Raw genomic sequence first — 25253 nt, 5'->3', positions numbered from 1 at the left:
CATTTAAGGCCAATATTTCCTTATCAATTTTCTTTCTGGATGATCTACCCATTGATGTAACTCAGGTATTAAAGCCTCCTAGTAGTACTGTATTGCTGTCAGTTTCTCCCTTTAGGTCTATTAACATTTGTTTTAGGTACACCTATGTTGGTATTTACAAATGTTATATCTTCTTGGATAAACCCGTCTGTCATTGTGTAATGTCCATCTTTGTTTTTTATTACAATTTTTGTTTTGAAGTCTGTTTTGTTCAATGTAAAATATAGCTACTTCAGCTTTCTTTTGGTTTGTTTGTATCTTTTTTCATCCCTTCACTTTCAGTCTGAGTATGCCCTTATATCTAAGGTGAGTCCTTTGTAGACAATATATAGATAGGTCTTGTGTCTTTATCCATTCAGTCATTCTGTGTCTTCTGATTAGAGAATTTAGTACATTTACATTTAAAGTAATTACTGGTAGATATGTACTTATTGCCATTTTGTTTATTTTCTGGCTTTTTGTAGTTCCTTTCTGTTTCTACCATTTTCTTCTTTCTTCTGTGTGGTTTGAATGTTTTCTGTAGTACAATGCTTAGATACCTTTCTCATGATCTTTTGCATATCTACTATAGGTTTTTACTTTGTGGTTATAGTAAGGCTCATATATAACAGCCTTTTCCTTTCAGCATTATAAATACATCATATCACTTCCTATCAACCTGCAAGTTTTCTCCTCAAAAATCTGCTGATTGTCTTATGGGGGTTCCCTTTTGTGTAATATGTTGCTTTTCTCTTGCTACTTTTAAGACTCTTTTCTTTAAATTTTGACTTATAAATTATAATGTGTCTTAGTGTGGGTCTTTTGGGTTTCTCTTATTTGGCATTCTCTGTACTTCCCGGGTTGGGATGTCTGCTTTCTTCCCTGGGTTAGGGAAATTTTCAGCCACTCTTTCTTCAAATGGGTTTTCAGCCCCTTTATTTTTCTTTTCTCTTTCTGGTATCCCCTAAAATGCAAATGTTATTTTGCTTGATGTTGTTCCAAAGGACTTTTAAGCTATCTTCACTTATAAGCATTTTGTTTTCTTTTTGCTGCTCCATTTGAGTTTGTCCCACTACCCTGTCTTCTGAATCACTGATTCTTCTGCCTCATCTAGTCTGCTGTTGAACCCTTCTAATGTATTATCAGCTGTTGTATTCAGCTATTGTTCAGTTATTGTATTCTTCAGCTCTGTGACTGCTCTTTGGTATTTTCTTATTTTCTGTCTCTTTGTTGAAGTTTTCTCGGTGTTCATCCATTTTCCTAAGTTCGGTGAGCATCTTTTGACCCTACTTTGAACTCTTTGTCAGGTAAATTACTTATCTTCATTTCTTTAATGTGTTTTTCTGGAATTTTATCATGTTTTTTCAGTTGGAACATATTCTTCTGTTTCTTCATTTTGCTTGACTCTCTGTTTCCATATGTTAGGCAAAAGAGTTGTCTCTCCCAGTCTTAAAGGGGTGTCCCTGTGTGGTCAATTAACCTTATTATTTAAACTTGCCCTAGTTCTTGATTGTGCTTCAGGTTGCCTCTCTGTTAGTTTCAGCTCCATGGGGTCCAGAAATGCAATCTCCCCTGGTCACCAGAGCCAAGTACACAGTGGCTACCCCCTCTGTGGGCTGCCTGCACCCACTGGCTTTGGAAAGCTGTGGGGGAAGCTGGAAAGCAGACAGGCCTGCAAAAGCAGTGAGGGGGATGGGGTGCTCACCTGCTGCCTCTGGCCTGTAGCTGTAGCAGTGTGAGGGAATAAGGCAGGGTGAGGGTGGAGGGTTGGCCCTAATAAGTCAAAGTGAGAGTGCAAAAATGGCATCCATGAGTACCTCCATTCCTAGAGAAAGTCCCAATAGGCTTTTGCCCTCTGGCAAATGCTCTGAGATTAATAAATGAATTTCTTCACATATGATCTAGGCTCTTTTCAAACTGCTGTTTTTGTGCTGGATCCCAGGGCAAGTGAGCCTGCACACAAGCCCTTTAAGAGCAGAATCTCGGTTCCCTACAGCCCTATGGTTCCTCTGGATATGTCTTGTTGGTTTTCCAAGCCAGATGTTTTGGGAGCTTGTCTGTCTAGTGCAGGTTCCAAGGGCTGGGGTACCTGATGTCAGTCAAAAACACCTCATCAAGGAGTTCCATTGTGAACCCCCACTCAGTGTTTGCTACACTGGGGGTGGAATTCTTTGTTGTGGAAGAGCTGTTCAGCTAGTTCTCAAGTTCTTTTCAGAAGGAATTGTTTCATATGTAGCTGAAGATTTGTTGTGTCTATGGGAGGAGGTGAGTTCAGGGTCTTCCTGTGACACCATCTTGAACTGCCTGCTTTTTCCATAGCTCTTTGGAAGAAGATAGAAGATCTGATCTTCTTTGTGTAGCATAGTTAGAAGTGCTTGTTTTATTTTGTTTACATGGTCTTTTAATATGGATTCCTGGTTTGGCAGAATGTTAACTGGAAACAATTTCAAACTTCTGTGACTTAGATTTGTTGAGCCTGAGGTTGGTATTTCTTCTCAAATACTGATGGCTTTTTCTTTTCTTAAAATAATAGAAGCTTAAAAAAATAAAAAAGAATTGTGTAAAGAGAGAAGCATATTTTGTTTGGCCTCACTAAAATACCACTTGGCTCCATCCAGCCCATATTTCCTGACTCGACCATGCCCTGAAGCAATGAAAGAGAAGAAGTTTTTCAAATGAGATTTGAGTTTGTGTATTTGCATTCCTTTCAGTTTTTGACTGTATTGTTAGTCTTACTTGGTCCAGCACTGTGAAGCTTGAGTCAATTTCCTTAATAAGCTTAACAGGAGGGAATCTATGTTGGTCAAAATTTGCGTTGCTATGGCTAATCTGAAAAAGACCCATTTTTTGATACAATTGATTTTTTTTTTCCTATAGTCTACATTCTCAACATGCTATTTACCCACACAGAATTTACTAATATGTGTTAAGTGCTTCCATAAATAAAGGCAAGTTATTTAAGATGGTGACATAAAAAAATGACCCACATTAAAAAAAAAAAAAAGTACTAGGTCAACTGCATTACTGGCTTGAACTACTTAGGATATCCTGTGGGAAAGTGATCCACTTTTCTGAGATAATTGATTTGTGTGTCACAAATAGAAATGGCAAACCTAAATTTTGCACAGTAGTTTTTCTATGCTTTTCTCTCTACTTTAAAGTAGGATACATTTTTCACAACTCAACTGTGACCTGAGTGGTCCCCTTTATGGGGATAAAGCAAAGTACCAAGGAAACCTGTCCATGGTCACACAGTGGGTGGGGCAAAGGCAAAATGCATGCCAAGTAATTGTTTCTTTGCACTACATTCTGTTAGTGTTCTAGTGATAGGATTTTGATAGAGGTCTTAATCAAGACCTTTCTCCCAAAGTACTTGGCAGACTTAAAAAATATGTTTCAACAATATGCACATTCTATTTGACTCTGAAATTGAACCCTTTGTGGGATACAGATAGCACCTATTCCCCACCCACAGCCATGCCTGCACCTGGCCAGCGATGCTAACTGTGGAGAGTATTAAAGTTTGCTGTCTGGCATTAGTCGCAGCCTTTTCAGTGGTGAAACAGTGTTAAGGCCCAGCACTGTGAGTGGCTCTTATTGCCAGCTTAATTCAGTAAACACTTAAATGCGTTCTAAAATCACCTACAATGTAAGGTATGAGGGCAGTGGGAGGAACATGAAAAGCAAAAGATAGGGAGCAGAAAGCAGAATGGAAACAAAAAGATAGATGAGAAGGAGACCGAGGGGAAAGAGGTACTACTCATTGGGCTTTAGAGTCAGATAGAAAGATAAGTTCAAATCCCAGCTTTATTCGTTCCCAACTATACATCTCACTTAAATCAGAACTGTTACCCACCTGTATTGAAGGTGAACAACAATGAGATGTCATTATTTACCAAATAATGAAAATCTTTATTTATAATGGTGGTTGCTGGTTTATGTGTTCTTCTAGGCTTTGAATTTTAGAAAGGCCATGTTTCTTCTGCACCCCAGAGACTTCAGTGTATCAGTTAGGATTTGTTCTGGCTGCCTTGTGACAGAGACCCATACAAAGTTTGACATACAAGAGTTTATTCACTCACATAAAGGAATCAGAGGTAGACAGTCTGGGGCTTTTAAGGTGTAAGAGCCTTGGCCTCTTCTGATTTTTGCTCAGCTTGCTTTCATCCTTATGGTTCTGTATAGCTGCTGGAGCTCCATGACTTTCCTCTTTATCTCAGAGAGCAGAAAATATGAAGGACAGGGAAGGGCTTGACCTTGTAAAAATCTCCTTGTAAGGAGGTTTTCCAGAAGTACCGTGTGACACTCTGTTTACATCTCATTGACCATAACTTAATCTGGGCCACATACATTTATGAAGAACTCAGGAAATCTCATTTCCCTAGTTCTCCATTTTTTTGAGCCTTGTATATGGAATGTAGCAAGAAGCATTGTGATCCTGGGAAAAACGTCCTAGACGTTAGAACTTATTATTAATCCTAATAATAGTTACATTTAAGAGGTCACCTGCACTATGTTAACAAAGTTTATAAGAACCGTCTCATTTAATCTTCCTTTGATGTTGGTGTTATTATCCCCATTTCACAGAAAAGAAATTGTGGTTTAGAAGAGCTAAGTAGTTTGCTCAAGGTTATGTCGCTGGTAAGTGGTGGAGCTAGCTCTCAGAACCAGCCTTGTCTCTTTTTGGATCCCAACCATGTAACCACTACTTTGCCTCCCACTTCTCAAGTTTTAACTTGGTAATTAATTCATGTCTACAGTGGGGTGTTTTAAAAACTTCTATCCTATCTGTGGTTTTATAGTTTTTAACTCTCCATGCTTTTTACCTAACACACACACACACACACACACACACACACACACACCCCTCATTTATTTTTTTAAAGAGCTTTAAGTATTTCTATGCTTATGTAAAAGAACGTGACTTTTATTATTTGATTAGTTTGTTGTGCGTTGTCTCTGTACTTTAGACAAGATATTAGAATTTGAGAGTTTCATTATTTACTAAGGCCCCATCTTTCCCCCAGATGCACTCCCAAAAGCTATCGGGGATAACAGGGTGGGTAAGAAAGAGTCCTTTCCCTCGAGGCATTTACAGTATCATTCTTTGGAGAATTGGTTTTAGACAAGCCTCTTAACATCAAATTATACTATGACACTGCATGTAAATCACAGCTGACCTAGATGCACACACCCATTTTTCCTTATAATTACAAGTGCGTCATTGTTACTTCTAAATGGTTACCTATCCCTTCAAAACATTCCTAAGAAATTAGATAGAGTAAATAGGCAATTCTATTTTAGTACTCTTTGTATTTTTCCCTTAAAAAACATAGCTTATATTATTGTTTTAGTAATAAAAACTTAATCTTAATTTCATAAAGATATATGGCTGATTATGATATCTATTACTTTGAAATGCCCATTTGTAAAAATAAATTAATTTCTACTGCATGACATTTTGAATAGTATGGCAGAAATGATGTATAAGTGTATTAGAAGCCCGAATCAAATGGGAACCAGTGTCACATTTGGGACCAGAATCTACCAATTTAGGCCTCTATAGAGTTTATGATTGGTTTTTTCTGTTTTTTAGAGTTTTTATTTATTTTTTTTTTAATAAGCTCAGAGAAGAGAGATGTTCCACCTGACATGTTAGGGAAAAGGGAGCATTACCCAGGGATGTGAGGCTGACGGCGTCATGTCCTACAAAACCTCCATTTAATTCAGTCTTTGTATCTGGAAATCAGATATTGAAAGAAGGGACTAGCCAGCATACAGTACTATATGCTGGCTAAGAGAACATAATAATAACAAAATAATAAATTAAATTAAACAAATAGGAAGGAAGGATGGATGGACTGGCAAGGATTCTCAATCAGTGTATTTCTCTGCTTTGTTTTCTAGTGCATCTACTGCTTAAAGGTATTATCTTACAAAAAAAAATTTTTTTTTCCTATTTGGGAGCTTACCTACAAATTGTTTTGCCTGTTTCCTGAGTATGTATATACAGAAATATTTTGTTTCATAATGGAAAGGTGATTTTTTTTAATAGACATAAATATACCATCTAAACCTGGGATTTGTCTAGGTGTTTTCCTTCCTAGTCTTTAAGGTACTTTGTTACCTGAGCTTCATTAGTTTGAGAAGTCAGTTCTTTTTTGCTTAGGTTATTGGCATATATCATGTGCCCTGACACTTGACTAATAGGTAATATGTCTCCCCGCTCTGCTAATAGTCTCTTTTATCTTGATGGCCTAATAAACTTTATCTGATCATGGAAAACTCACATTTTCTAATTGTCCTTGAGATAATGGGCTTCCTTATTCCCTAGAGGGAATTTCACTTTGAAGACTTATACCTTTGTCTCCTAATGATAACAATAAATAGCAGGTGTAGAGCTTCAAAATTAAACAAACAAAAAGAATTTAAAAAGGCTTTTCTGCATTATATATAGTTCTTCCTGCAGCGACGGAAACTGTTTATGCTCATTCATGACTTCACATCATCGGGGGATTCTGCTGTAAACACCATAGACGTGATTCCTCCCTCCTTTCACAGTATGGCGGGGGTGGGGGGTGAATGAGGAAGACGTGTTTTTATAAGAAATCTACAGCTCAGAGAACTTCTTGGCTTGCCCAAAGTCATCATAGGTGATAGAATTTGTGTGGAATGTGCAAGCACCAATTAAACTGGAAAGGCAAATGGGCAGGAGATTTTAAGATCTCGGAAAACTGCCAAAGGGTCAGAATGGTTTTTTTTTTTGAGATAGTGAGTATCCAGCGGAAGCTTTGGATTGGAGCAGCGATGCAATCAAAGCATTTAGAGAGAACATTCGGTACTGAGGTGCCAGTTAAGTGAATAAGGTTGTAGAGATGTGGAACAACTGAAGACAATTATTACCTAACATGTGTGAGAGAAAGCCCTGAAATAATAGGAGGGTCATCAGGCTGCGATGGGCCAGTTGGAGGAGACACTACTCTGGGAACGTGTCTGGGGGCTGACCGTGTAGGAGACCTCAGTGACACTGAAGTGTCAGCTGATGAAAACTTGGTAATAACCATCCACAGCAGTAAGAGCTTGAATAGCACCAGTTAAAAGAAGCCCAACCATCCTTTCACACGGCTCCTTTCTAAGATCCTATCTTTGATGACTGTCTCTTTGAGTATTTCCTAAAACCAGGAGTAATGCTCCCCAGAGATTAAAACTATGAGAAAATGGAGCTAAGATCATTACCCGAAAGTCGGTCTTTTCCTGAACGTGTGCAGTGATAGGTGAGTGAAAACGAGTGCGGGGCCCAAGCAGACACTGACTGAGGGGATTGTTTCCTAGGCGTTTTTTGTCGACCACAACTCCCGCACCACCACTTTTATCGACCCCCGGCTCCCGCTGCAGAGCAGTAGACCCACGAGCGCGCTGGTCCACCGGCAGCACCTGACGAGGCAACGCAGCCACAGCGCAGGCGAGGTGAGTCCCGCGCCCCCCGCCTGGGGAAGCGCTTCGTGGAGGCCACGGCACGCGGTCGCGGTGGAAATGGGCAGGCTTTTTAGTATTGCCTTGTCTTGTTTCCCTAGTTGGCTTTAGAGATTATCATTTGGAGACTGGAAAGTGTTGGAATGTTCACAAGGCTTCTCTGGAAAGACACAGAGCCTCATTTACAAAGTTTAAAAGATGGATTTAGGAGGAAAGATGGAAGAATGTGGGGAATTTTTTTACATTCAGAAGATGGTGAGAGAAAATTCTCAATGTTACAAAATGTTCCAGAGAGGATGATGGTAAACCCTTTTGCATACCTAAGGGCAGCTACATAGGACAAAAATACGTCAGACAGGTAGTATACTGAATCGTAACAAAGTTTGAGGGAGGCTTCTGTCCTGCAAGGGCATGAACACCCAGTCGGGACGACTACAAACTGCAGAAGGCCCAAGATGTAACATTTAGTGGGCTGAATTTCAGTTACATGCAGGGAGATTTTTTAAGTGGGGGTTGCTGGGTTGAATTAAAATCTTCAGCCAATGCTATGGGGTTGTGGTGTCCTCACTAATTCTTTAAAGTCACCATATACCTGAGGGTTGATTCATGAACTCTAAGGGCCCAGAGAAAATGAGCAGAATTAGGAATTACGAACAGCCTTACCTCGCTCTAACTTTGCTGGCTTGCAGTGACCATGGTAACCACATGGGGGCTCTCGAATAGCCTAACCAAAGAAAAGAAAAGAAAAACGAAATAATTACTTCCTGTTTCTCTTTTCTTTGGTAGCTTAAATAAAAGGAATGTTCTAAGTCAACTTTTGTTTTCTCTTTAATACTGGCTTTATGCCTTGAATGTTTATCATTGCTTGGTATACATTTTGCTCAAGCAAAAAAAAATTGAGATTCTTTTCCAGCATGCCTTTTCCATGTCTATGTGCATGTTATATTTTCAGTATTATACTGCAGGTCAGATATTTTGTAGCCTCTCATAAGAAAAATTATGAACGCGATAAAGAACTGGATTTGATTCATCAAAATTCTACTCTTGGAATTTCCCCTCATGATTTACATGCTTGTGTGTTTGCTGACTGGAAGTGCAGACGTAGAAGAGGATACTTGAGAAGCTCATATAAAAGTGATGTATGAGTCTATTGCAGGATGAGGTATGCACAGAAATATTTGTGTTTTATGAGTAGTTAATAAATCTTTACTTTGCTGCCATGGAGACCATTAGTGGTGAACTGGATGATACGGACAGCATTCATCTTAAAAGCAGAACAGACCTCTCACCTTTGGACCTTGTGTGTGATAAGTACCATCATCAGGGCCCTGCCTGGCTTTATCACGAGGCCAGTGCACTTTAGCCACTTGCCTTATCTTGACTTCACAATATGGAGCTGGCTGCTGGGTTGGGTAGGGACTCTGCATAAGATTAACAGCTACCCTCTTTTTTCTTTCAATTCCTTTGCTTACGCCCTCTAGTTATTTTCATAGCCTGTTGTGGTAGAGGGATCCTAAAGTACCCATTTGTGTTCAAGTGAGGATAGCTCTTCGTGTTGAAGGAGACTGAGCCTTTACGGGGTAATCCCGTAAAGACTCAGCAGTCAGCCCCAGCCCGGTCCAGAATGTGCTTTGTGGCGTAGCCTGCCGTGCTCCCCACTCTTATCTGGCCTTGTCCCCTGTGGGACGGTCTGGTTCAAGGAAGTGAGGTGTTGAAGAGAAGACGTTTGTCTGTTCTGGGAAATAATGATGCATAACCACATACTGACAGGAGGGAAAGAATATGTTCATGTATAAAATGGTAAGTTCTGTGGCTCACAAAGTGTCGTTAAGGATCGAGTCTCTGAGACTCTGAGAGTAGCTGAGTTTATTCTTCAAAGCCGATAATTCAAGAGAAGCAGAGCGAGAAACTTCTAGTCACACACGGGAGTCTTTCTGTCTCTTATCCCCATTTAGCAAATACTACAGGTGGTCGAAGCGCTGATTAATCTCCACCCAACAGTCAGTCTTAGCGAACACCGGCAGGGCGGCCAGAGCGGCCGGTGTGAAGGACACTAGTAACACGTGCTCCTCGTTCTTACTGAGGAGCAAACGTGAAACTGACTGTAATGCGGGTGAATAAAAACATGAACGAAGACACTTTAGGAAACGGTAATAATGGCAGCTGCTTCTCCGATGTGTATCGGGTGCTGTGGGAGCTCAGAGCAGGTGCATTTCAAGTCAGCTTGAACAGAAGGGAAGGCTTCGCCGAGGAGGGGCTGTTTGAACCACACCGTGAAGAGTGAGGGAGAGCATTCTTGAGGGACAAGCAAGCAGCATGGAGTGGGAACGGTATTTTTAGTTTTAGGGCCTTCAGAAAAACCCTCACCAAACACCTCACAGATACAATGTGATAAAATGGTGGTGAATTTTGAATGAGTGGGAGTAGAAGCTCTATTTTAAAAGTACCAATTTTTAAATCCACTATGTTATTTCGCCCTTTTCCCCCTCTTAACGTCTGATACATCCTTTCTGCTGTTGTCTGAAAAGCCTTCTGTAATACGGGGACGGCAGTGCTAAAACAGACGCTAAAGCAATGCTAGAGTTTGCTGAGAAGACTGTGCAAGGGCATTTTTGCTGATCGACTTGTATGTACGGGTTTCTAAATCTGTAATAGGTACAATAAATAATTCAGGTTGGGGCAACCCTATTTAGCTCTCTCACACCTGCTGCGATTAGCTCCCTGGTGTGGGAGGTTCAAACCAGAAAGAGCTGTTGTACCGGGTGCTCTAATAGGCAAGTGAGATTGCTTCTGAGGAGATCACACACCGCCTCAGTACCCCACACGAAGCCAGTGTGGCCTCCTCTGCGCAGGGAATTCCCGGACCTGCCTTGGCCAGAAGAAGGAATAACCAGGTCCTGGTGCTTCCGAGATTCCCTCTCCGATGTATTGTTGCAGGTTTGGGTTCTGTCAAAGTAGAGGTTATTCCTGGTGAACACATGTGCTGTTGAGCTTCTACGCCCCCAGTGACTATAACGTATGAACTACGTCTGTACCACCTGGTAGTCACTGCCCCAGCTCCTCTCAAGGACACAGACTTCCCAACCTGTCCCCCTAGTTCAGCCACTAAAGCAGAGCTCTTGGGAGCCCTGTGTTGGCTCCTCAGGTGGCATCGTTTCTGGTCAGTTGACACTGAACGCTCGTTGTCGGGAATGTTGAACAACTAGGCTCGGTGTGCTGATCTAAACCATCTGGGTCTTGGTGCAGACCATAAATGATGCTTCTGTTTGCAGGTAGGAGAAGATTCTCGACATACAGGACCACCAGTTCTTCCCAGGCCATCAAGTACGTTCAATACAGTCAGTAGGCCGCAGTACCAGGACATGGTTCCCGTGGGTACGTCATCGCTTTCTAGAAATCTTTATCTTCGCTTTTCCTGTCAGTGTGAATCATGCGGCCTGTCGGCTGCCCCTTTGCCCTGTACTGAGAACTGTTTCGTTATCCCTAAGAAACTGATTGAATCGCAAAGCACTCATGTCATATAAGATCCTGTAGGATGAGATTTTTTATATTACTCTACCTTTTCTTTGTAGAGCTATTATATTAGATAGCTGAGCTTAAAGAAAGATAAACTATTAAGGCAAATATATTATGTGGTCATTTCAAATTAGCAATGGACAAGCATATACTTAGAATATATCTAATGCTTGGGACCGAACTTAAATAGTGTGTGAACCTACAGTAGCCTCAGAATAAGAAAGCAATGATGACACATTCTTAAGGTTTTGGTAGAGAGCTAGGTATCTATAGCAAATATAAGGCAGGAAGAGACTCCAAAATTGTAAAATAAAAATAAATGAATTGGGGCAAATAGAACCTAAAGAACAACTTGAGTTATTAGTCACGTGATGAGGTTGAAGTAGATCAGTTTCACACCGGGAGCCCTCAGGCAGGTGGAGTAGACGGACGGCAGGAGGCTGTGCGGGCTCCCCTGCTTCATCTTAAATTCAAGTAGCTGTCCATTGGTCTGTTTCTACCTTAAAATTTTCACGTCTTTAAGGAAAACTTTAACATGAAACATAAAGTAATGCCCATGGCATTATTTAACTAGTTTGGCAAACACTGGATAAGAAGAAATCTTGGATCTAAGTCCAGTAGCCTGTTTTATTATGCCATTTACTAGTAGGATATTAAATACTGCACAGAGAATTTTAAAATCTTTTAAAATAGGTGCTCAAAAGTTATCTAGTCTCTGATTGTGGATGGAATGTAAAACCCACTGACAAAATTTTAGTTATAAAAGCGTTTTCTAAAAAAAAATTTTTAAGTGTTTTCATTGTTTATATATGATGAAATGTACTGTTAGATACACTTCAAGCTTGCAGGGAGATTCTATGAGCAGATAGTATTTTTTTAATTTTTTATTTTTTATAAACATATATTTTTATCCCCAGGGGTACAGGTCTGTGAATCGCCAGGTTTACACACTTCACAGCACTCACCAAAGCACATACTCACCCCAGCAGATAATATTTTTTAAATTTTATTCACATTTAACTAAAATATGTATACATAGGCAGCATGATGTAGCTGAAATTTGAACTGGAAAATGTTTAGAGCATTATATTTCTTTTGTTTGATCATTTGTTAGTTTAAGTAAGGCGTATTCCTTGACATATTTATGAACAGAAGAGTGTTGCCTGAACTAGGATCACTGATGTTTGAGAATCTAGACATTTCGTTCTGTGGCTTAAATACATCTGTATTTCTGATTAGAAACAGATATGATCAAGATGAATAATCTTAAGAAAACAAATTATTTTTCTTGATAAAAATTTAATTGTTAGAGCTCTTAATGAATTGTAATGAACTGTTTTTAAATTTCTGTAGACATTAGCTAGACTTGACAAAGACACAGTTTTCTTTCAATGTTATATACGTAGTTGATAATGCCAGTTGTGCTGTAGCTGTTGCTATAGTTGGTTTGGTAAATGCCTACATGTGGCTTAATGGCATTTATTTCCACATAAAATTAATGAATGGTGCAATGAACAGAGGGGTGTGTACATTTTTTTAAATGTTTTTTGTTTTCTTTGGGTAAATATCTAGTAGTGGAATTACTAGAGCATGTGATATATCTATTTTTAATTTTTGAGGATACTGTTTTTCATAATGTTCCATACTGTTTTTCATAATGGCTGCATGAATTTACATTCTCACCAAGAGTAAAGAAGGGTTCCTTTTTCTCCACATCTTTGTCAACACTTGTTATTTCTTGTCTTTTTGACACTAGCCATTCTAACAGGTGTGAGGTGATGTCTCACTGCGGTTTTGATTTGGATTTCTCTGATGATTAGTGATGTTGAGCATCTTTTTAGGTGTCTGTTGGCTATCTTTTTGTCTTTCTTGGAAAAATATCTATTCAGGTCATCTGCCCATTTTTCATTGGGATTATTTGATTTTTGTTGTTGAGTTGAATGAGTTCTTTATATATTTTAGACACTAATCTCTTACTGGATATATGATTTACAAATATGTTCTTCTACTCAGTATACTGTCTTTTCATTTTGTTGATGTTCTCTTTGCTGTGCAAAAGCTTTTTAGTTTGATGTAGCCCCAATAGTTTGTTTTTGCATTTGTTTTCCATCCTGAGGACACATATCAGAAAAATGTGGCTAAGACCAATGTCCAGAAAATTAGTGTCCATGTTTTCTTTTAGGAGTTTTATAGTTTTAGGTTTTACATTTAGCTCTTTAATCAATTTTGAGTTTACTTTTGTATATAGTGTAAGAAAGTGGGCCAGTTTCATTCTTTTTCAGGTAGCTGCCCAGTTTTCCTAGCACCATTCATTGAAGAGTCTGTTTTTTCTCTATTGTACATTCTTGCCTCCTTTATTGTAGATTAAGTAACCATGTAAACATGGCTATGTCCTGGGCTCTCTGTCCTGTTGATCTGTATATCTATTTTTGTGCACATATTGCACTGTTTTAACTACATAGCTTTGTGATTTAGTTTGAAGTCTGGAATTGTGATATCTCTAGCTTTGTTGTTCTTTCTCAAGATTGCTTTGGCTATTATGGGTCTTTTGTGGTTCTATACAAATTTTAAGATTGTTCTAGTTCTGTAAAAAATGTTGGTGTTTTGATAGGCATTTTGTTGAATCTGTAGAGTTCTGTGTTGAGTATGTACATATAACAGTGTTAAGACTACCAATCCATGAGCATGGTATACCTTTCGATTCATTTGTGTCATCTTCAATTTCTTTTATCCATGTTTTCAGTTTTCAGAGCGCTAGTGTATTTTGGCAACTCTTGTTCTGCCTCTTTACGTCTCTGGATGGCTGATACTTTATCAGAAGATACTTTTCCATTTCTAACAGTTGCTTAGAGGCCTTTGGTAAACAGTAGCTAAAAGCTAGCAATGTCTAGAATCTTGTTAGTGATCTCATCCTGCAATTTGATAATAAATACGATTTATTGGATGAGTTTAATTAGTGCTTAAGCCACACCTACTAGATCTAAGTCCAATAGTCATTTAACAAGTAGACACAAATTGGAATTTAAGCATCTATAGTGCCCCAAACTATGACTTTTAGTACAAGGAACATTAACCCCAAAATACCATACTTTTAAGTTTGGATTTATGTGCATAAATCTAATAGATTTTTTAAAGTATTGTTATAATTTCTGATTTTTTTCAGCTTACAATGACAAGATTGTTGCTTTTCTGCGCCAACCCAACATCTTTGAAATTCTACAGGAGCGTCAGCCTGATCTTACCAGGAATCATTCACTCAGGTAACTGCAGTATTGGTATTTGGTTCAAGTTCCATAAGCCCCAGCTATTAAATCTTCAGTAACACTGATAATCATCTTGGAAATTTACTTTTTCTTTCTGGCAGTCTGAACAAAGGCATCTTGTGCACCAGGACTTTGTCATCAACAACCAGGTCATTGTAGTCCTGGCTTTTGTCTATTAAGTATGAAGATTGAATAAGATTGACTAAAGAACCTAGAACCACTCTCTTTAAAGAAGAAATATGAAAAAAAAAAAAAAAGAAATCATAGCCAAGAATACATCCTTGATGTGTAGATTATAATGAAAATAATAAGGCACTAACGTTTTTGAGTGTAGCTCGAGTGAACAAAAGTAAAAGAGTTTACTGAATTGAGACTTACAAAATCCTAGGCTCGGAGTTCACATATTTTCATAATAAAAACACAGTGGAACCCAAAGAGGGAATCTGATCCTCTTCACCACCCAGTGTTCCCCTGCGTGAACCCTCTTTTCTAAGCAGTTCTTCAATGCATCACCTAAATCCAGTTTTACTTTCCTGAATACATGCTGTTCCTGTTCCTTGGCGAGTTTTTCTATTTTGCATTTGACAAAGAAGGTCTTTCCTTTAAAACTCACCTCCTTGAAGCCTCTCAGCTGCATTGTAAGCTCTTGCTCTCAAGCTCTAGCCTAATATTTCTCAACCAAAGTTTGTAGGCATCAGTGGAGAGGGAAAAAGATGTGAGTTTCTGCTGAAAATTTGACATAACTCAAAGCTCAGTTGGTTCATGTGCCACCTTTACTGGTAGAGCATGTTTGTCAAGTGGTGCCCATATTGGCCCACAGCAGTGATTCTCCAGTATTACTCTACTTAGTTGTATGAAAAGTTGCATTGGGATCACCTGGGGAGCTTTATAAAGCTTGTAATATGTAAGGTCTTCTCTCCCCCCAACTCTTCTCCCTTACCTGAATTTATACACCCTGTCCTCCTCCACCCTGTCCAGTTATTTAATTCAGGAGGTCTGGGGGAAAACTCAAGCATCTGGTATCTTAAAACCTCTCCACCTAATTCCAGTGACACATCCAGGTATAATTTCTATTCTAGACACTAACTGATAATTAATTATGTGGTGTATCACAGTGTTGTTTATACTATTTTGGTTATATGACTTTTGTGCTATAATTTGACTTTTCAAGTCCTTATGGTTTATTTTCCAACTAGATTATAAGTTCCTTAGAAATATGGATCTTATTCAACTCATTATATCTCCTCCTTACCGCTTTTAAATACCAAGAATAGTATTTTGCGTACAGTCTATACATAGATATAAATAGAGATGTTTTTGTCGATTTGAAAATAAATTACCAATTCTTCTTATTATGTTCTTAGTCTCTCATATCTTTTATTTTGTTGAGGTACAGTTGATATACAACATTATGTTAGTTTCAGGCATATAACACAATGATTCAGTATTTGTATGTATTTGTGAAATGATCATCACAGTATGTCTAGTTAAGATCTATCACCAGACACTGTTACAGGACTTTTTTTTTCTTATGATGAGAACTTTTAGGATCTTTCTTAGCAACTTCCAAATATGCAGTACAGTATTACTAACTACAGTTGCCATGCTATATATTACATTCCCCATGACTGACTTATTTTATAGCTGGAACTTGGTACGTTATGAACCCTTCTCCCCATCTTGCCCATTCCCCATCTCCTGTCAGTCTCTCATAGCTTTAAAATTATCATTACCTTCTAAAGTTTCTAAAGGCTAAGGTTACATGTAATTTCAAGTATGACTGCAAACACTGGCTACATAAAAATCCGTTTTCCATTAGTTAACATCTAATTCAAGTCTCAGTGCTTTTCTCAACCTTACAAGTGTGCTGTTCTCAATCACAAGAAAATTATAAAAATTGTTTTTTGCATACTTGTATATTATGGCATCAGCTCAGTAATCCATGGTCCACTGGAGAGTCTCATGTAAGAAGTTTCAGTTAGTAATATTGCAGACATAAACTCCTCAGTTGTCACTGAGAGATCTTAGAGATTCCAGACCGCAAAACAAAACAGAGCAAAAACAAATCTCTCCTCTTTTGCTAACCACAAAATAAGGAGAACTCTGTTATTTCTCTTTCCCACCAGTTCTAGCCCCAACACACACACACGCACACGCACACACACACGCACATGCATGCGCACACACACCTGTAGTCAGTATCTGTTCCTGTCAAGGTACCCCACCCCCAACACAGAAAAAAAAAACAAGAAAGAGGAAATTCAAGAAGGTTTCTACTTTTGCTCTACACCCCACATTATTATTTACAGCAATTTCACGTATCTTTAAATTTCCACCATCGAAGATAATGGGTGATTTATTCTTCCCGAACAAGGCATCCAACAGTATCATTATTCTTCAGTGATTTGACACAACCTTAGATTCTACCAGAGGGGAAAACTGCAGGCCACAGTGGGTAGCTTTCAGTTTTGTTTTGTTTTTCCTTCTGCTTTTCAGAGTCTGTTTTTTTTTTAAATTTATTTATATATTTTTAAAATAAACATATAATGTATTTTTAGCCCCAGGGGTATAGGTCTGTGAATCGCCAGGTTTACACACTTTGCAGCACTTACACAGCGCACACACCCCCCCCGCCAATGCCCATAACCCCACCACCCTCTCCCGACCCTCCACCCCCCCAGCAACCCTCAATTTGTTCTGTGAGATTAAGAGTCTCTTACGGTTTGTCTCCCTCTGCTTTTCAGAGTCTTAAAAGTCTCTAGCCTCCCAACGATTGGTAAGGGTTTTTATCTGTTAGTGACACCTGGGGTCTTCAGCTGAACACATTCTTTTAATGTAGATCTCACACGGTAATCTATTGGTAAGAAATTATTTGATAAGTTTTGAAATACGTTTCTATCTTATTCCACCTTATTTATAACTCTCGGCATATCCTTTCTAAAATCATTTACAGAATTTGACCATGAAGAGCATATGCTGTCATGACAAGTACAGAAGGAAGCAGGAACATAAATCAATGAGATAATGCTGTTCCTCTACAAAGAGTGTGTGTCACAGCGCACTTCTGTTTTCTGAAAAGTTTTCGGTAGTTGAGCATTTTGCTTTCTCACATCATAATGGGGAAGTTTGTGTGTCTAAGAGAACATTCTGTTTTGTATGGTTAAAAACTGCATCGTAAGAGGCATTCCCACCAAGGCAGGGTGGGGAGCCCGCTGGGGTTTTTTAATCTCATATTTCAGTGATACCTTTGATAAAAGATTGATGCGTAGAATAGAGCCACTGAGTAATTGTGTGTCAAAGATAACTGTGTGATACTCGTTTCCTGAGCCAAGGGTCCTCACCAGCAGCGTCACTCTGGTGCATTCTTTCTCATCGGTGGCACAGTCACTTCAAAGAAATATCCCTTCTTTTTTCTCTCCATATAATGAGGAAAAGTGTTAGCCCTTGGGAGATTCAAATGGGTGCATCTATTTATGTTGTGTTTTTCCTGTTTAACTTGCGATTCCTTCTAAACCAGAGGAAAGCCAGCTGTGTATTTAGTTCCTATGCATATGTAGTTTCCTCTTCCTTGAGACTCCGCTTTGTGTTTCTTTTACCATAGGATGGCTACGGTTCTTTGCAACGGGATATGGCTTTAGCTTTCACCACTGCATTTAAATCACCGCTCCCTCTAACTGTCATGTAAAGGGGATACTACGAAGTTGTCCTCTCTTTTTTCTTTTTTAAAATCTCAGAAAAGATTTCTTTCCTCAGCTCGAGAAATCAACATCCAAGAGTCGGTACTACCTGCTTCAAGCAGGTACTGTCGCCCTGTGGGTGACTGTATCCTCCTACTGGCTCTCACTGGAAGGCAGTTATCATACTAAGAAGCTTTTTGTATGTGTGGCATTAAAATTAAAGCCAAAATAAAATGTTCTATTATTTCATTCAAAGACAAATATATTCATTACGAAAAGAACCCTTTAACAATATTTTGTTGGTGAATATAATGAGCACAAATTCAATAAAATTTTTGGTGTTGGTATTTGTACAACACTATATTATGTGCAAAGATCTACATGTCGTAAAACTGAATTAAGAGTTGAGAATAAGGGGCGCCTGGGTGGCTCAGTGGGTTAAGCCGCTGCCTTCGGCTCAGGTCATGATCTCAGGGTCCTGGGATCGAGTCCCACATCGGGCTCTCTGATCAGCAGGGAGCCTGCTTTCCTCTCTCTCTCTCTCTGCCTGCCTCTCTGCCTACTTGTGATCTCTCTCGGTCAGGTAAATAAATAAAATCTTAAAAAAAAAAAAAAAAGAGTTGAGAATAATCCCTCTTCTGTGATTATTAGGTCTAGCCAGCAGACCTGCTCCCTACTAGTCCATCTTCCCCCAGGCATCAGGGAGACGTATTTTGGGGTCCAGTTTGATTCCATTTCTATTTGTCCATGAGAATCCACAGCAGACCTGTATTTGCAAACCAAATGGGAAGTTGAAAGGAAGGTTGATTTTTGTACAGCGTGGCCCTGGCCTTCAGCTCAGACCATGCTCGTGACCGCGGCAGAGCGTGAATGGTCAACGGAGTAATGAACACGAATCTTCTCATCTTAGCCTTACACCAGTTGAGAAGTCATGGGGTTTCTGTAAAATTGCCCTCGGGAAGTTTTTTAAAACATGTATTTTTGAAGGTGTTACTGAACCGAGTCTACAGGAACCATGTGTGCACAGTCTGCAATCCGGAGAGTTTTGTGGTTTCAAGGCCTTACTGCTTCTGATTGTTTCTGATCATGTGCCCTTCTTTAACTTCACCAAAAATGTAGGTTGGTTTCAATGAGAGTATTTCTGTGGGAATTCCGGCCCTGAGACTATGTTCATTGTCCTCAAATGCTCTTCTGCTAGAATTGATCTTCTGGGGTAATTCTGTGCACTTGAGGAAGTGGTTACAAAGATCTAAATGTTATGGGTGTCTGAGATGCAGCGAGAGCCAGAGACTTTTCCCTGAGGTTGTTGCGATACAGTTTAACTTGTCACCGCCGCAGCTGTGAGTTTCCTTATTAAAAGAGTGTCCCTTTACCTGTCCTTGCAATCCCCTCACGGGGGTCTGTTTTAGCAAATGACCTGCTATCAGCTCTCTGATTCTTTTTCTCTGCCACAACAAAAAGATGGTAGCTTATTCTGGAGGCTGAGTGGAGGCAGAGAAATTTGTTAGTAGCGAACTCTTATTTTAGCGTTTACTAATCTTGTGTCGTGGTATGTTTTATTGGGCATTCCTAATGCTGTACCTATAGCACAAAGCTAGGTGCTTGGGGAACATAAAACTGAAGGAGGAAGGGCTTTTGCTCTCAAGAAATTCATGTTTACAAAGGAGTTATGTTGTAACGGAGTGGCCCAGTGAGAAAGCCCAGTGGAGGAAGTGCCGGAATGTTTTCTAAAGGTCTCAGAGAAAGAAACATACCCATGCAGAGAGGGTCAAGTGATAAAGGGTTATTTGAATGTCATCTAAATCCTCATTATAAGCCACTAAAATTGAATAGAATTTCTACATTAAGGTGCAATAAAGTTAAGAATTAGAGGACTGCCACTAATTCCTTCTAACTCTATAAATACAAAAAGTAAACTTGAACAAATATTGTGATGTAACTTTCAAATGTTCCTTTAATCAGAGTCATATGGGTCTTTCATGATATTTCTCAAGCTTGTTATGTTTATTTCAGACACTAAGTGGACTCATGGAAAATTATTAGGAGCCAAAACTTATTTTCCATTCTAAAAAGAAAAGAAATATTGCAGATCTATAATGTTGACTTTAATCACTTTAATGAAACATAAGTGTGCACAGATACAAAATATGCATAAACTTCTCACAGCTTTTATGAACTTTAAAGCCAAAAGACATGTAAGTTAAGGGAAAACTTTAAAAAATAACATTTAATTGAATGATACTAATGTGAGATTTTGTTTTTCAGAAGCCAAATCACCAATATGGAGACCATTGTCAGTAGAAAGATACATTTGTACTTTCTGTTTTGCTTGTGTTTGACTTGTATTTGATTTTGATTTTGCATCTAATGGTACATCTGTGGCAATGTGCAGTCATCATTTTTCTTAACAAATAGCTTGCTTTTGTCTATTAATTTACTCCTAATTTTATTTGTATCTACTAATTCATTGTTTCATTTAATACCCCAAATGCAATACTGAAGAAAAAATATATCATTAAATGTGCCCTGTGATGATTCTTCTCCTTTTCTATTTGTAAGTTATAAAACTTTTGTTCTTAGAATAAGTCATAACATTGTTGGTGTTTAGTTAGCATAAATGCATAATTTACTTTTTAAGTCCATTTATTTTATTTTCTCTTACCTTATGGCAATATATATACATGACCTTGCCTCCCTTCATCGTCATTATGCAAATCAGTACTGCAAAAGAAAAGTCTTGTCTTTTTAATTGGTAAGAGAATGGTGCGTGTGCGGTAGACAGGGACTGCTCTTATCAAACTTAGCATCAAGGCCCTGCCAACCTCAGAGCCTGCTCACCAACATTTTGAAAGTTTCTCTCTGATCACTTGGCACCAATGTCTTATAAATGCGAACATGGGAACTGAAGTCAGATGGCAGCAAGTCCGTCATTAATGTTATTCAGATTATCTAACATATCCTTCAGTATTAGCAGTTTTGACTGTCAATGTGAAAACACAGAATTTTTAAATTCCCCGAGAACTTGAGACTATGTCTGTAGATTTCTAGTAGATAGGAACACGAGTCTGACAAATGCTGGCCTACGGACTATTAGGCAAATACCTAATAACCAAGAAGTAGTTCCTGTTTGGTTTTGCTTTTCTTAGAAAAGATTGGCAACATTTCTGAGGATATCTGGTGATGTTCTCTTCCTCCGCCTTGATCTGCTCTCGACGGTCAGTAAACCGATGCCCTCTGTTTTTATGTGAAAAGACTTCATGGAGTAGGAGTGGGTCTAAGACCTGAACAGACGGAACGGCTTGAATATTTTCCTGCAGTACTGGAAGTGACCTTCTCCTTGCCACTGCACGTGAACTCTTTGCGAGAGGAGCCAGGGCTTCTACCCCACTGTACGCCCAGTGTGGGATACCGTGCCCGGCACAGAGCAGACACTGAGAAAATGTTTGCTGAAAGGATGAATGAATGTTGGTATAAAGAGTTCTTAGTGGTATAGTATGCGTCAGGTGACATGCTCCAGTGTCTTATTCCTGAAAGTATATGACCCTTAGCTCGCCGGTGCAATAACTCAGCTGGCCTGAAGAAGACTAGCCTCCACTTGCCGCTGGTATGTTCTGGCCTAAAGAATCAGACCAGTTCCTTTCACTGCCTAATATAGTTAATATCTGGACAGTGATAAAAAGTTCCCCCATTGGCATATTTCCTCTGGTGTCCTTCCCTGTCCTCAGCCTGTCATTCTTGTGAGTCAGGAAGCTGTCATCTTTTCCTGACTCCCAGAAAGCCTACAGGCCACAGTCCGGAGTACGATCTCTTATGTCGCTCGCCTCACCCCATCCAGCTCCAGTCAGAGAAGTGGAGGAGAGTGCGCGCCCTGTTTGTCTTCTCGTCTGTTCTGTTTGCCTGACTCCTTTTCATGATAGGCTACGGAGATAAACGGTGTATTTGTTAGAGATAGCTTGTGATTCTTCAAGATCAAAGCATGTTATTACTGACCCTTACAAGAAGATTTCTTTCGTTAAGTTATTGTTCATTTTTTCTCCGTGATAACTTTTCTCTAATTTAGCTTTTTTCAACCAACTTTCATATCTTGTACCAGAAAAAATTGCTCACCAGATAATGCTCCCTGGTTTCGTCATGTGCTTCAGACATGTGATTGTAACACTTGAGGCAAATGTTCCGCTTGGTTCCAGTTTTCAGACTGAAACAACTAAGCAGAAAGACTGGCTTTTCCCTTCTGAGCAATTTCTTTACATTCGGGTCTAACATTCATTTCTTAGGTTGCATATGTGAAACTCCTGGCAGTGAAGGTTGGAAAGGGAAATTTGGTAATACCAGAGATTAGAAACTTCATATGCTAATGTATTGTTTAAAATGGATCTAGCCAGAAGCAGGCAAACTCTTGATCACTCCTTGTAAGCTGTGTGGCTGAAAGCAAAGCCGTTGACTTCTCTGTACATTATGGGGTTTTCCGTCTCAACAGTTAAACCTTGTCTTACACCTCATTGTCTTCAAGCTTGTAAAAATTAAGAGATTTGGAATTTGGAAATATAAAATACAGTAGAACTTTATGAAAATATCAAACAGAAAAACAAGATAATCTTCAAGAGGAACTAAATCTAAATAAATACTTGGACCAAAGATTAATATTTTATTTCATAGTGTACAAAAATCAGACTATACTGTCATTAGCACTTTGAGTTAATTGATTGGTTGTTTTTACTCCTATGTTCCTATCAAATGAAATGCTTTCAGTACTGTAGTTTATGTTCTTATATTTTTTTTATAAAAATGAATATGATGTGCTTTGAAATAAAATCATGTAAATAAGAGGAAGCAACAGGGAAATTTTTATTAAAATTGTTTTCATATAAAGAATTGAAAACAGCATGATGATGGCTCATCAAACAAAAAGAAAAACCTGGTGTTCTTACATCTATCTATAGTAAAATAATGGTAGAAATTGCTCACATTGTCACATTTGAAATGTGTACATATAAGTGTATATACCTTTGCACAGGCATACATGTTATGTGTTCTACCACCTGTGGTAACTAAAGGTGTTTCAGGGTTTGAGTTACTTCAAAGAGCCATATGCCTTTATGTTGAATATGTATTGAGTATATCCCATCTGCCTCCAAGTAGGTATACGCTTATAACACATGATGTAGAGGTGTGCCCCCAGGTAAACAGATGACTGTCCCTGTACACTTTTTGGAATAACAGGGAATTGGCCTGAATGGCCCAAATATTTGCTTAGGTACAAGCCCACAGTAGGCTTTACTTCAAAGCAGAGACTGAGTTGTTTTTAAATGTTTTTTAAAATGGTGTCTAAGGCATGTTATGTTTCAGAAGTCCAGCACATACATTCTGAGCTGTTTGTTTGCTTGAATAGGGAGAAGATCCAATTTATCCGAACTGAAGGGACCCCAGGATTGGTGCGTCTTTCAAGTGATGCCGACCTTGTTATGTTGTTGAGGTATGCAACACCAGTTTTTGAAGTAGAAAGTTTTCTGTCATTGGATGTTATGGAGTGTTTTAGAAAATGCTATCCTAATATTAGTAGCCTAAAAATGTCTCTGTTATTCTTAAAGACTTGTGGAATACTCATGTGGAAGATGTAGGATGCTGGTGATGTAGTGATAGTTCGTTTCAGATTGCACTTCTTAGTCTGAGATCTGTTTGGTTTTTTTCTCTTTTTTTTTACCCTGGTGATAAATGAGGTGGTATTGGAGAAGGGAAAGATTAATAGAGGCCAATGGCTAGAATGTCCCACTCACGAAATGGAACGCAAACATATACAGGGCTTTCCCCTTTGGAGTAAAAGGTCATATTTATATTTTCTTTCAAATTCTTTCCTCCAAATGTGCTTTTTTTGTTTATTTTTTCTGATTTGATGTGATTTTTTAAAAATGATTTTGAGAGTTTAAGTTTGGGAAATTAGATCAGAAAGTTGAAATTTGATCACTGGTACTCATTGCTAACTTGATAGGCCTTCATAAAATTGACCAGTTGCATTTTCTTTCCTGATGGTTAGGTCAGCTTTGGTTTATTTTAGAGTAGTTTAGAAAGGAAACTGGCAAGTTTTCAAAAGATTTTTCATTTTTAATATTATCCCTCAAATGTAAGAGACTAGAATAAGTTAATGCTTTGCTCTTCCCAATAGTTGGGACACCCACCACCAGAACCTCCAAAGAATTAAAGGCAAAGTCATACTGAAACAGACCACACACCGTTTTATTGGTCATAGAGTGCTAACAGTCTCATTCATGGTACGCATGATGATCTTGACCCTCACCGTTTCTAACTGCCTGCATGATAGTTGCCATACTTGTAAAACTGAAGTCAAAAAATTATGTTCCTTTCCTGGATAGTTGGAGCATAGTTCAAAGGGATATATAACCACTTCCCACAGAGACTTTGCTTCACCTGATCCTGAACAAGACCTATTGGGAAGCAAGGGTTACTTCTCAGTCGAATGGGTGACCCGTGACTATGTTACACTGAATGAGTTCTAAGAACAGAATATAGTGTGCTACATGGTCAGGAAGACTGTTGGTTAGTTACTATGTAATATGATGTTTCTACCATAGTTTGGTTGGTAATAAAATAGTTCTGTTGTAAAATTCTAGAAATTTTAGAAATCTAAGCGTTTTTACTTAAACTAAAAAATTCTGCATTTGGAATTAATAAAAACACAATGATCATAAAATAGAAATCATGACTATCATTCACCTATTCTTAGTTCAATAATCTTTAGATGGTATTGTCCTCAATCTTTTAAGTTACAGTATAGCTTAGAATATTTGTGCTTTTGTTAACACTGCAGTTTTCCTGAGTTTCTATGTGTTATATGGTTGAACTTAAAAATACTTAAAAACTGGGGCACCTGGGTGGCTCAGTGGGTTAAAGCCTCTGTCTTCAGCTCAGGTCATGAGCCTCTCTCTCTGCCTTTCTCTCTCTCTGTCTGCCTCTCTGCCTACTTGTGCTCTCTCCCTGTCAAATAAATAAATAAAATCATTTAAAAAAATACTTAAAAACGGATACATATATATGTATCCGGTTTTAAGTATGTATATGTATGTATATACATATATATACATATATGTGTGTATATAGATACACACGTGTGTGTATGTGTGTATATATATATATATATGAGCAAAGCTACATTTTCCTCAATTTGGGGAAACACTGTATTATCTGAAGTTAATTGGCCTTTGGAGAAGTGTGAGAAACTCATTTATTATATAATAGTTCTATAATTATTATATTCAAATGATGTTATTAAGTTCTAGACTTATTTTATTTA

The 25253-nt window shown here is 38.6% G+C and overlaps 1 protein-coding gene and 1 non-coding gene across 5 annotated transcripts in view; one reads left to right on the top strand and one right to left on the bottom strand.

The window, feature by feature from the left end:
• The window catches only part of HECW2 (HECT, C2 and WW domain containing E3 ubiquitin protein ligase 2), a 362339-nt gene that overhangs the window by 279826 nt on the left and 57260 nt on the right, over positions 1 to 25253 (top strand). For all 4 annotated transcript variants that reach the window (XM_032354248.1, XM_032354247.1, XM_032354249.1 and 1 more), the window contains 4 exons: positions 7351 to 7485; positions 10764 to 10866; positions 14171 to 14267; positions 23337 to 23420. In XM_032354248.1, the coding sequence (XP_032210139.1) occupies positions 7351 to 7485; positions 10764 to 10866; positions 14171 to 14267; positions 23337 to 23420 (419 nt within the window). The remainder of the gene's footprint in view (positions 1 to 7350; positions 7486 to 10763; positions 10867 to 14170; positions 14268 to 23336; positions 23421 to 25253) is intronic.
• LOC116598024 lies at positions 7840 to 7942 on the bottom strand. Its single transcript, XR_004288934.1, has one exon. It is a non-coding gene; the product is annotated as a small nucleolar RNA U13 (small nucleolar RNA).

Source organism: Mustela erminea, chromosome 8, assembly GCF_009829155.1.
Source record: "Mustela erminea isolate mMusErm1 chromosome 8, mMusErm1.Pri, whole genome shotgun sequence".
NCBI classification, from domain to species: domain Eukaryota; kingdom Metazoa; phylum Chordata; class Mammalia; order Carnivora; family Mustelidae; genus Mustela; species Mustela erminea.
The sequence above is the reverse complement of the archived record's forward strand: the minus strand, read 5'-3'. Positions and strand labels throughout refer to the sequence as shown.